Here is a 12,382-nt window from a genome sequence, read left to right on the forward strand (position 1 = left end):
ATTACTTAAAGATTTATTATAAATGAAAATTTGCTGATTTCAAAGAGCCTAAATCTTTAAAACTTTAAAATTTATAAGGAGACTATAATGAAGATACATAATTTTCTTCCCATAGTTCTAAAATACAAAAAGGGAGTGTCTACCAAAAAAAAGCTAAGGGGCTACATAAAAGGATTACAAAACGCATTTAACCCAACTATGACAGACTTTTTAGCTGAGTGACTAAATGCTGTATTTGACATATTGTGTACTGATGTATGCCTCAAAAATGTTAATTGTAACGTGTTTCTGGTAACATCAGTTTGAGTTAAAAAGATAAAGACTCGAAAGAAACCAATTTTTAAGTAAAATATTTTTCTTTGATAATACACAATCATGATATATTTGGAGTACAGCCAGTAATCATTAAATAGGACTGTAATTAACTGTGAGACAAAATCATGAAATGGGACTAATTAATGGTGAGACAGAATCATGAAATTAGATTCTATTTCATAACAAAACAAAATTATTTAATATGATTATTTAATAGTGAAATGGAAATCTTTAATACCTTATGCATGATGGTTTAATTATCTACAAACCTTTAACTAGTTTCTCTTTTGCTTGTGTGTAGTTATAGGGAACAAATCCTGTTTCATCTTCCTCAGCATTATCATTTGCTTTCTTCTTTTTCTTTTTCTTTGGCTCCATTTCATCAACTGATACCTCTGTTTTTGTTGTGGTCTCTGTTGTATTTTCTGCAACTTGGTTTTTCAGTTTCAATTTTATCTTCTTTTTGCTTGGCATCTGAAAATATTTATCTGGTATGATAACCCATGAACAAGATATATATGAAAATAATCAAGGTTATCCATATTAATCTTTGTTATTGTCTGTAATATTTTGTTGTTGTTGTTGTTGTGAGTTTAATGCCATTTTTAAGCACAAGATAAGCTAAACATGGTGGCCAGTATAACTGGTGGAGGAACAACCCAGGAAAACCCAGCAAGAAACCACCAACCCGTGGGAAGCTACTGGCAAGCTTTTCCAAATACGCACAATGGCAGAGCCCAAGACCCGAACCTGTGTAGACATAGGTGAGATGGAAGTGATGTGTATTCAGTCTGTATGATCCATAAAGACAATATTTCTGTTGCTTCAGTCTTTTTGTACAGATTATTTTTTGATTACATTTTTGATAATTTTTCCTGTTGCAAAAATCAAATTTTAACACCAGTAAATTTTTCTGAAAATAATAAATCAAGTGCATTAACTAGATATCAATTAAACTGTACCATATATTATTCTGTGTATGTGTGTATGTGAGTTTGATCTGTAATGTAGCTTTAAAAAAAATTCAGTCAATGACTGCAGTGTGGCAGTTTATAGTGATGTCTAGCACTGAAGCATCATGCTGCAGACATGTGGCATCATGTCCCACCCAGTCGCTTCATCCTGACAAATGTCCAACCAGTCCTAACACCAGCCTTGTATGCTGAGTGCCAAGAAAAGCAGCTTCTAGTGCCATTTTTATGTCTTTGGTAAGACTTTGTATCAAACTCAATATTGTTCTTAACTGCCAGTTCTATGTAGACCATATCAGTACATCAGTTGATAGTCTTCTTTAAGTCTGACTAATTTTCAGTAAGGTGTAATGTAATTATGCACTGCTATGGTCAACTTGAAAAACATGCCAGTGACAATCAGCTCTCCCAATGTTAGCAATACTCAATTGGATATTAAAAATAATCTAATTCTTGCCTTTTGCATTTTTTTCCAAACATAAACCAAATATCTGAATATTCCTTTCTGAGGCAGGATTGTCCCTTTCATAGCATAAATGTAAAAGCTTGATTATGCAGGTGTTTTGCTTGAAAACACATGCAGATTAGAGCATCTGATATGGTAATGTGAGTGTGACTTAGATTTTTAACATAGCTTTAACAATTTTCCAGCCATACTGATGTCTGCAGTGTGGCAGTTTAAAGTGATGTCTAGCACTGGGGTATCATGCCGCTGACATATAGCATGATGTCCCACCCAGTCACATTATCCTGACACCAGGCCGACCAGTTCTAACACTAACCTCTCTTATGCTGAGTGCCTAGCGAGGCAGCTGTTAGTACCATTTTTATAAGTCTTTGGTATGACTCGGCCGGGGATCGAACCCACAACCACCTGCATCCTAGGCAGATGCTCTAACCACCAGGCCACCAGAGCAGTGATATGGCAATGTAAAGTTGGTCTGGTTCCCTAGCCAACTCCAATGAATCTAATAAAAATACTCTAATTCAGACCAAAACCCAAGCAAACCAATAGCCAGATTTTATGGCAACATTCACACTTTTGTATTTTGTTGTAAATCCACAATTTAAGAGTCATCTCAGTAAGACATAAGGTCAGATTATAAAGTCTATTATTTTGTGAGTAACATTTGTTTAAATTCTATTTTATGAAAGTTTTTGTTTCATGAGAGAATACGACTGTGACAAAACTTTTAACTCTTATTGATCTTACTAATGAGAGGTAGGGTTAAAAGACCTTGAGTACAAAGAGCACCGCAAATGGTTCACTCATCTTAGGGCCTTTCCCCACTAATGACCTTGACCTCTGAGGTAGAGATATGGCTAATGTACAATAAGAAGACATGGGTAAAGTTTCATCAAGAGGAATTAACTAGTAACAGCCTGGATAAGAAAACAGACCACCCACTTACATTATTGCTTGGCATGACCTTGACCTTGATGCACTGGGTATGACTAAATATCAAAGATACTGTCAAAATATATAGATAATTAGAAAATTTCATTAAAATATCTTCCAATGGTTTAATACTTATAGCTACACAAGCATGACTTATAGCTTCACTTGCTGTGACCTTGACCTTGATCTGTCTAGTAATGGTATATAAATGGTTAAAGTTCATTACAGTATTTTGACTGGTTCAAAAGTTATATGCAGGCAATGTTGAAGTCAGAGTCACAGTCTAACTTTGAGGCTGAGGTATGCAATGCACCATCTTCACACAGTAATTTTCAGTGGTTCAAAAATGATGCTCCACGTAAGGACACAAGTAAAAAAATTACATTTTCCTTTGCAGTGACCTTCAGTGTCCTGCAAGACTATGGTACCTGACACACAATCAAGTGGTTCAAATGTGTTGTCAGAGATGCAAGTCACAGAATTAGATTTTTCCTTGCTGAGATCTTGATCTTTAGGCAGGGTGTGTGGCTATGGTTGACAACATACTGTTGTGTCATGATAAATACTTGGCAAAGTTGAATGAAAATCTCCAACTGTCACAACGTTAAAAAAAGCAAATGTTAACAGATGTATGGACAAAAGTGTCACATAATAAAACTGGCATGAGACAGGCATATAAAAATGGGTAAAACTAACTTTTCACTGATTTACAAAGCACTAATTTAAGAACTCTTAAATGCAACCAGATATTTTATCCATTTTTCAAATTAAATGTCCACCTGCTGCATCATACATTTTGGTTTATTTCAATTTTCATCAAATGGATTACATCAACAATTTATGTTCTGTCTTTCAATGTTCTGCTGTGTACTATACTTTCTTGATCCCTGGGCACCACTCAAAAGAGTGACCCAGGGTTGCTGAAATGCTGAGTACATGTCTAGTGCATAAAACTGCAGTTTTGAAAAGGAAGGAAGTTTATTAATTGAAATACGCAATTATTTTCTCAGGTTTATTCTACCTAGAATTGTTGTGTGCTAAAAGGCTGGTCGAAATATATGAACCAATAAAACTATTTTTTTTCCCATTGAAAAGTGGTATCAAGTGTGTTGAATAACAGCATAAATTTTCACAAATAATTTCTACAATACTGATGAGGCTATTGATGCAGCCAGCAGAAATTTAATACCTTTTTTCTTATTTCTACAACTGATACAGTTTGCACATGTGAGAAAGTCATGTGAGATATACCAATCATACCCAAAGAGAAATGCTGACACTTTTGACTGAATCATATGCAAAAAATTCTGACCTTTGGATGATATTTCTATTCATCTATTATTTATGCCTACCTGGAATCGTAATGGAGTTTCTGCATGATCATTATCGGTGGGAAGCTCTTCTTTGGGTCTTTTGGCAGCAGGTTCTGTGGGAAAAAAATAATTATCAGGTTTAAATGATTTTCAAAGTGCTTTTCGTCTTCCAGGACATTAATGCAACAATAACTTTGTGTTATTGGCTTAGGAAATAATAGAATCTATGATTCTATTTTACAGGATTATAATTTATCCAAGGGTGTGACTTTCATATTATACATCAGTAAACATGGTTCATTCATTTCCTCAAATAACCATGATGAAAACTATTGGTTTAAAACAAAACATGGAGAAAAAGTAGTGAGGTTAAAGGTGGCGCTCTACAGTTTCGTATTTTGCATAGGGTTAGAAATTTTATACTGGTTATACTGGGTATTTAAAAAAGACCTTGTATATCTTAGGTAAAATTCAAAGAACTTTTAATTCCCTTTATTTTGGTTTATGATTGATGGGTGTAATGTGGGATATAGAGCATACAGCTTGGCCTTACTCCAGATGTGCACCTTTCAAAAAAGTGCTAGCTCTACTTGGTCATTTTCACTTCCTGAACTTCAGAGGTAAATTGTATAAAAAAAGAGCCAATAACTTTTTTACATTTTATATATTTGGTAATTCATTCATTGCATTTTCAGAAGCTGGTATTGTCTAGTCTGGCAAAATTCATTTTCCCTATTTTAATAGCTGCTATGGATAGTGTACTTTAGACTAATTCAGCCGATTTTTTAGCACAAGGAGCAGTCAATTTAGTTAGCAGTGTGCTTAGATCATATACACTTTCCAAAAGTACAATATCTAAAGAAATATCATCCACATTACATTAATGTAGCATAGAGGTATGCCAACATTCTCTCCATTGTGCATGTTTTAAATGCAAACAACTTCACCTTACACAAATTACTCTCTCAAAAGTACATAATAACTGGTGAGCACCCACAAAGCACTGATAATACAAATTATCTATTTAACATTTCTGAACCTTTGGAAGGTTCATATAGTATTTGGTTCACATCGAACTTAAAAATTATCTGAAAACTTGAAATTATGGCAAAAACTCTGGGATACATCTGGAACCAACAAAAAAATAGCAGACAATATGAACACGTGTGTGACGATCTCATAAAAATATGTGTAGCAATGTATAAGCCAAAATGCAATTGTGCCATCATTTAAAAGACATGTGTGCCATAACAGTCATAGGCAATGAAGGATAATGGCCACATGTGAGGTAGGATAACAGCCATATATCATGTAGGACAAAAGCAACACACAGGTAAGATTTTTGGATTTGGATTTTTTTAAATGCAGCTTTAACAATTTTTCCGTCATATCGCTAAGATGTCTGCAATGTGACAGTTTATAGTGATTTCTAGCACTGGGGCATCATGCGAAAGACATGTAGCATGATGTCCAACCTAGTCACATTATCCTGACACCAGGCTAACCAGTCCTAACACTGACCTCTTAATGCTGAGTGCTAAGTGAGGCAGCTGTTAGTACCACTTTTGTAAGTCTTTGGTATGACTCTGGCGGGAATCGAACCCACGACCTACCGCATCCGAGGCAGACGCTCTAACCACTAGGCCACTGGAGCAGTCCCAGGTAAGATAACAGCTGCATGTGAGGTAGGCTAACAGCCACATGTGAGGTAGGCTAACGGCCACATGTGAGGTAGGCTAACAGCCGCACGTGAGGTAGGGTATAGATTTTTAGCAGCACCATTCTGCCAGAAGAAAATGATCAGATGCAAGCAATCCGCTCTTCCTTACCCACAATTTTTTAAAATAAGTGGACATGGGAATTTATTGATCCCTGAAAATGGATATACTCAGCTAAAATTATATGGTAGGAAGACGGGTTTTAAAAATGCAAGGTTTGTTATGCTTGATTAATAAGGAACAAAAGTAAAATAAATTCATCATTCCTAAAAAAAAAAAAAATTAAAGTAGTTACTATATTTGTCAGTGTGATTTTGTGCCCTTTTATTCACCTAAATCATCATTTATGGGGGGGGGGCACAAATTATACAGGAATAGAACAGCAATTATATTTCTAGCAGCTTTGGTCAGGACGACATCCAAGGTGAAGATCTCAGTAAAAAGATGATCAGTTCTACAAGACCAAATTGATTTAACAAATCAGTGACATATTCAAACTGCAACATCTTGCAACATGTTTATTGTCAATACAATGTCCTATTCTCAATGTGTTGTCCTTTATTTTGTTACCATATTACTAAGTTACAAGAGGCCCATGTCAACCTGAGATTGCTCACATGCCTGACCTCTTCCAAAGAGATAAATACGAAAGCAGTGATGACCAAAAAATCTGGGTCATGATAATGTTTATGGTAGAAATGTCTTTCAATGTTGCTGACTTCATATGAAAACAATTGCTTCAAGGTTTTCTCTTTTTTCATCTACACCCATGTTTGATGGCAAATGATCACATTTGTTGAATATTTTTAAAAGGTCTTTACATCAGGATGTTTCCTGTCAAAATTTGTCAAATTCTGCTGAGCAGCTTACTGAGATAATGTTTCATTTTTCTTTACATTTTTTTGCAATGGAAGCCATATTTTAAAGGTAGTTCAGCATCACTTGTACAAACTGAAAATCCATTTATGCCATAATTCTTTCAATCTAATTTTATATTTTTAGTAATGGCATCCATATCTGAAGGCAAATCAGAACCATTTGTAAAAATTTGAAAGTCATCAATGCAAGGATACTTCAAACTTGGCCAAATTATGCTGAGCATATTTTGAAAATAAGTTGTTTAAAGGTCTTTTTTAATTTAAAAAATGTATAAGTGGGCATATTTGACAATAGTGGCATTTGTGGGGGAAACAGAGAGTTCCCCAAAGTTACTGGCTAAAAGAAATTTCTAGATATTCATGATAAGACCATTTATACTTTGAAAACTTTCTACAAGAATACTTACCCAATGTTAGATAAGTAAACTCCACTATCCCATGAATCAGCCCTCCTTAAAAGTCGACTCCATCTATACCATATAGCCAAAGGGAAGAAACTCTTACACATTACCTCACCTTACCACCACCACCAGGTGGTTAACCATCATCCAGATGTTTACTAATAATGAATTCTTCCTACCAATAAAATTTTTGGGCAACTCCAGCAAAAGAACTTAATATGTGCAAATAAGGTGATAACATCAAATAGTTTTGGCAGTCATCTTGTCCACAGGCCTATCAGATTTAATTCTAGGTCAAAAAGATAAAAAGTCAATGAAGTCAACTGTGTATGCCAGCCATGAGCTCTATAATGTCTCAGATCAAAATGTCGAGTTTGAATACAAGGCCTGCATAATCTGCTCTAATCTCATGGTCATGAGGCTTCAGAGCACATTGCTGTACACATCAAACTAGGGATTAAGCAGTTATATTCTCTATATTGTTCTTCACCAAAAGACATTCTTCACCAGAACTTTTCCCCATGTCCTTCAAGTAATGCTTGGGGGCATGGACAGGCATCACGATCAAAGAGAGAAAACATAACCCATGAAAGATTCCATTCCGGAAACAGGGTGAGAGATTATGGCATGTTGAACTTGAAATTGGGTAGCACATCGGATAGATCTTTGTTATGACCAATAACTCTTCTACCATCGTGACTGAAAGTGTCGGACATTATGGATAGCAATCAGAACCAATTCTTTCTCTTCAAAATGCCAGAGAAACAAGTTAGCCAACTGCAGGATTGTACTCAGGATTTTTACCTTTGCACAAGTCTTTGAAAAAGTCACTTTCCCTCATAAGCCTTCAAAATGCCTCCTCGACTTGTGAGATTCTTTCCACAACTGAATGACGAAATTCCTTTCTTCACAAAGCTATGCCAACACGACAGCCAGGTGTTAAGGAGATGTCTAGGGCAGGAATGAACCACCTGAGACTTGCACTTTTTGTGCAGGTTTTGCATCATCGGGATTTTTCTGGGAATGTCTATCACCAGACTGAGCAGTGTGTTTACCCAGGACTTGTCACACGTGAAAGGGCTGTTAGAATCAGTTTGCAGTTTTGACATTCAATATCTAGGAGGTTAGGCATAGGCCCCAAACCCTTCTGAACTGACTGATAGTGCATCCATGATGATCCACAATGATATTCAAGGGTTATGGGAGGCCTTCCTGTTCTATATTCATAGCATCAGCAAAACCTTAGAGCTTGTAAACATCCAGTTGATGGGAAGCCACCTAGTGGTGATAAGGGTAACTAATGGGTTAGAGTTTCTTCCCTATAATATATACAAATGCTAAAGATAAAATTTTTACATAGGATGGATTCGGGAGGTAGTGGAGTTTATTTTCCAAATGTTCATGTGATTTGGGAAGTATTTGAAGGAGAAATTAAATGTATCCAAATGTAAAAGATATATTTTTGACATGGGATGGATTCAGGAGGTAGTGGAGTTTATTTTCCTGATGTTCATGTGATTTGGGAAGTATTTGAAGGAGAAATTGAAATAGTCCCATAAAGGCTTTATCTAAATATTAATTTGTTGTTTTTATACAATTATAGGTGATAAAAGGTTTCTTCTTTGAAATATTTTATTTTCATGCCTCTAATTTTAACATTTTCACTGAAACGCAACTGAACATGTTTATTTCAATGATAAACCATTTCAAACGTATAATCTTCCTGGTTGTTGCTCACCAGTACCAGGGTTTTTATGACATAACTTAGTGACAGTGATAATTAAATGAATTCATTCAGGAAGGGGGTGGGGAGGGGGCATTACCATGTGCAAAAAAAGACGTGCAGAACATAGAAAATATCTCCAAACAGATTAAAATTGATATTCCCAACATGCTATTAATCTTTGGGTAGCTGGTGATGTGCGGGTGGCAATTCTACTAGCTGGTGATATGCAGGTGGCAATTCTACTAGCTGGTGATGTGTGGGTGGCAATTCTACTAGCTGGTGATGTGCGGGTGGCAATTCTACTAGCTGGTGATGTGTGGGTGGCAATTCTACTAGCTGGTGATGTGCAGGTGGCAATTCTACTAGCTGGTGATGTGCGGGTGGCAATTCTACTAGCTGGTGATGTGCGGGTGGTAATTCTACTAGCTGGATGTGTGGGTGGCGATTCTACTAGCTGGTGATGTGTGGGTGGCAATTCTACTAGCTGGTGATGTGTGGGTGGCAATTCTACTAGCTGGTGATGTGCGGGTGGCAATTCTACTAGCTCGTGATGTGCGGGTGACAATTCTACTAGCTGGTGATCTGAGCTTTTAAGATTGAAGAAATCAAAGAACCAAGCTAACCAAGAGAAAACTATCAACCTTTGATGAGCAGCTAATAAATATTTCTGCCTGAATAACTTGTATGCTTTATGGAAATAAATTACCTGATGGTGTTTCTGAACTGTCTGATTTATCCTCTGTTTCTTTTCTTTTGACACTTGAACCTCTAAGCAGCCAGAATCTTTCTTGCTGCTGCAAGTATGAATGTGAAATTATTAATTTTCACATGAAATAGTTTTCATAATTACTTCCATCACAAATAACTATGTGTGTGTGTGTGAAAGGATGTACATACATACTTACATACATACATATGGGGTTAAAGACAGTGCAGCACAATATTGGATATATGGTGTTGATACAAAGGTAATTTCTAAACATGTAAAGGAAAAGAACCAGAAAACAACTTTTGGAATACAAAGCCTTACAAATAAACATAAACAACATATATTACTACAAGATCAAATACGAGATACAAGTGAAAGATGTTTAAATTTTAGATGGATGGATGGATGGATGGATAGACAGATAGACAGAGATAGATAATGCATGCTAAAGAAAAGTAACATAATTTGTTTAACTGTGCAGCATATATCTGACACACTAAATAATATTGTATTTCTAAGGTCCTATTTTATAATATATAGCACTTTAGCAAATTACCAATCTCCTAAGTCCCTAGCATGTGCAATACTTTGGGCTACTGGACTATGGTTTTACATGTCAGCTAGTCACAACAGCTGGTCTGATGAAATAAAGACCCAACGGAATCCCAATATCCATGATGTGGGATGGTCAGACTGATTACTATTCCTGCCACTAACAATACTAAGGAAAGTTTACCCGAAAGATGGCAGACACCTATTACCATGTCACATACATAGTTTAACATCACTGCATCTTCCCCATTCCAAACCTGAGACCCAATAAACCTGATATTGCTCACTTGGCTTATGTAACTTAACCATTTCACTCAGCAGACTTGCATAGTTGTAAGAACACTGCCCAATGTAAACAATCTCCCATCATTTATATCATGCCAATTTTATATATTTTACTATGATCTAATACAAATCTTTTCCAAATAGACAGATTTAAACTTGCCCAAAATGTTGATGATGTTGGGGACCATACCATATGTACACATGTAGCACTCTTTGACTAATGTGACCACTGACTGGTGTACAACTACCCCTCATTTTGTTGATGTCATTCAAGTGACCACTGACTGGTATACAACTACCCCTCATTTTGTTGATGTCATTCAAGTGACCACTGACTGGTATACAACTACCCCTCATTTTGTTGATGTCATTATAGTGACCACTGACAGGTATACAACTAACCCTCATTTTGTTGATGTCATTCAAGTGACCCACTGACTGGTCCCCCTCTTTTTTTTGATGTCATTCAAGTGACCACTGACTGGTATACAACTACCCCTCATTTTGTTGATGTCATTCAAGTGACCACTGACTGGTATAGAACTACCCCTCATTTTGTTGATGTCATTCAAGTGACCCACTGACTGGTCCCCCTCTTTTTTTTGATGTCATTCAAGTGACCACTGACTGGTATAGAACTACCCCTCATTTTGTTGATGTCATTATAGTGACCACTGACAGGTATACAACTAACCCTCACAATACTGATGTCATTCAAGTGACCACTGACTAGTATAGAACTACCCCTCATTTTGTTGATGTCATTCAAGTGACCCACTGACTGGTCCCCCTCTTTTTTTTGATGTCATTCAAGTGACCACTGACTGGTATACAACTACCCCTCGTTTTGTTGATGTCATTCAAGTGACCACTGACTGGTATAGAACTACCCCTCATTTTGTTGATGTCATTCAAGTGACCCACTGACTGGTCCCCCTCTTTTTTTTGATGTCATTCAAGTGACCACTGACTGGTATACAACTACCCCTCGTTTTGTTGATGTCATTCAAGTGACCACTGACTGGTATAGAACTACCCCTCATTTTGTTGATGTCATTCAAGTGACCCACTGACTGGTCCCCTTCTTTTTTTTGATGTCATTCAAGTGACACCTGACTGGTATAGAACTACCCCTCATTTTGTTGATGTCATTCAAGTGACCACTGACTGGTATAGAACTACCCCTCATTTTGTTGATGTCATTCAAGTGACCCACTGACTGGCCCCCTTCTTTTTTTTGATGTCATTCAAGTGACCACTGACTGGTATAAAACTACCCCTCATTTTGTTGATGTCATTATAGTGACCACTGACAGGTATACAACTAACCCTCATTTTGTTGATGTCATTCAAGTGACTCACTGACTGGTCCCCCTCTTTTTTTTTATGTCATTCAAGTGACCACTGACTGGTATAAAACTACCCCTCATTTTGTTGATGTCATTATAGTGACCACTGACAGGTATACAACTAACCCTCACAATACTGATGTCATTCAAGTGACCACTGACTGGTATAAAAACTACCCCTCATCTTGCTGATGCTTTCAAGTGACCAATGACTGGTATACAATTACCCCTTATTTTTGTTGATGTCATTCAAGTGAAAACTGACTGGTATAAAACTACCCCTCATTTTGTTGATGTCATTCAAGTGACCACTAAGTGGTATACAAAACTATCCCTCATTTCGCTGATGGCATTCAAGTGACCACTGACTGGTATAAAAACTACCCCTCATTTTGTTGATGTCATTCAACTGACTGGTACAGACATCTCTCATCAATGAACACATATGATTAGTTACTTCAGTGAGTGTTTTAAAAGTTTTTATGAGGGTGTAATGTATTAAAAACAAACCTTATTTAAATTAGTATCTCCTTGTACATCAGACGACTCGAAGTCCTCTGGCAGCAAAAACTGGAAATTAAGAAGTAACAATTATTAGATTTAAAATAGGGTATACATTTTAGAAATTTAAACCAAATATATATTTCATTGGAGTTGTAACAAACAGGAGAGAGAGAGAGAGAGAAAGGGTAATGAAATGAACATTACAGTGTGAGTGCATACATGTTTCACTTTAAATGATGTAACATGACTTTTTTATAATGTC

At 36.4% G+C, this 12,382-nt stretch overlaps 1 protein-coding gene across 2 annotated transcripts in view; it reads right to left on the reverse strand.

The window, feature by feature from the left end:
* Positions 1-12,382, reverse strand: part of LOC149781978 (exosome complex component 10-like) — a 65,104-nt gene that overhangs the window by 6,680 nt on the left and 46,042 nt on the right. For both annotated transcript variants that reach the window (XM_089936164.1, XM_089936163.1), the window contains 4 exons: positions 12,127-12,186; positions 9,428-9,515; positions 4,038-4,111; positions 585-789 (listed from right to left, as the gene is read on the reverse strand). In XM_089936164.1, coding sequence (XP_089792290.1) covers positions 585-789; positions 4,038-4,111; positions 9,428-9,515; positions 12,127-12,186 — 427 coding nt within the window. The remainder of the gene's footprint in view (positions 1-584; positions 790-4,037; positions 4,112-9,427; positions 9,516-12,126; positions 12,187-12,382) is intronic.

This window comes from Sinohyriopsis cumingii, chromosome 15 (genome assembly GCF_028554795.1).
Source record: "Sinohyriopsis cumingii isolate HCF-2022 chromosome 15, ASM2855479v2, whole genome shotgun sequence".
NCBI classification, from domain to species: Eukaryota; Metazoa; Mollusca; class Bivalvia; order Unionida; family Unionidae; genus Sinohyriopsis; species Sinohyriopsis cumingii.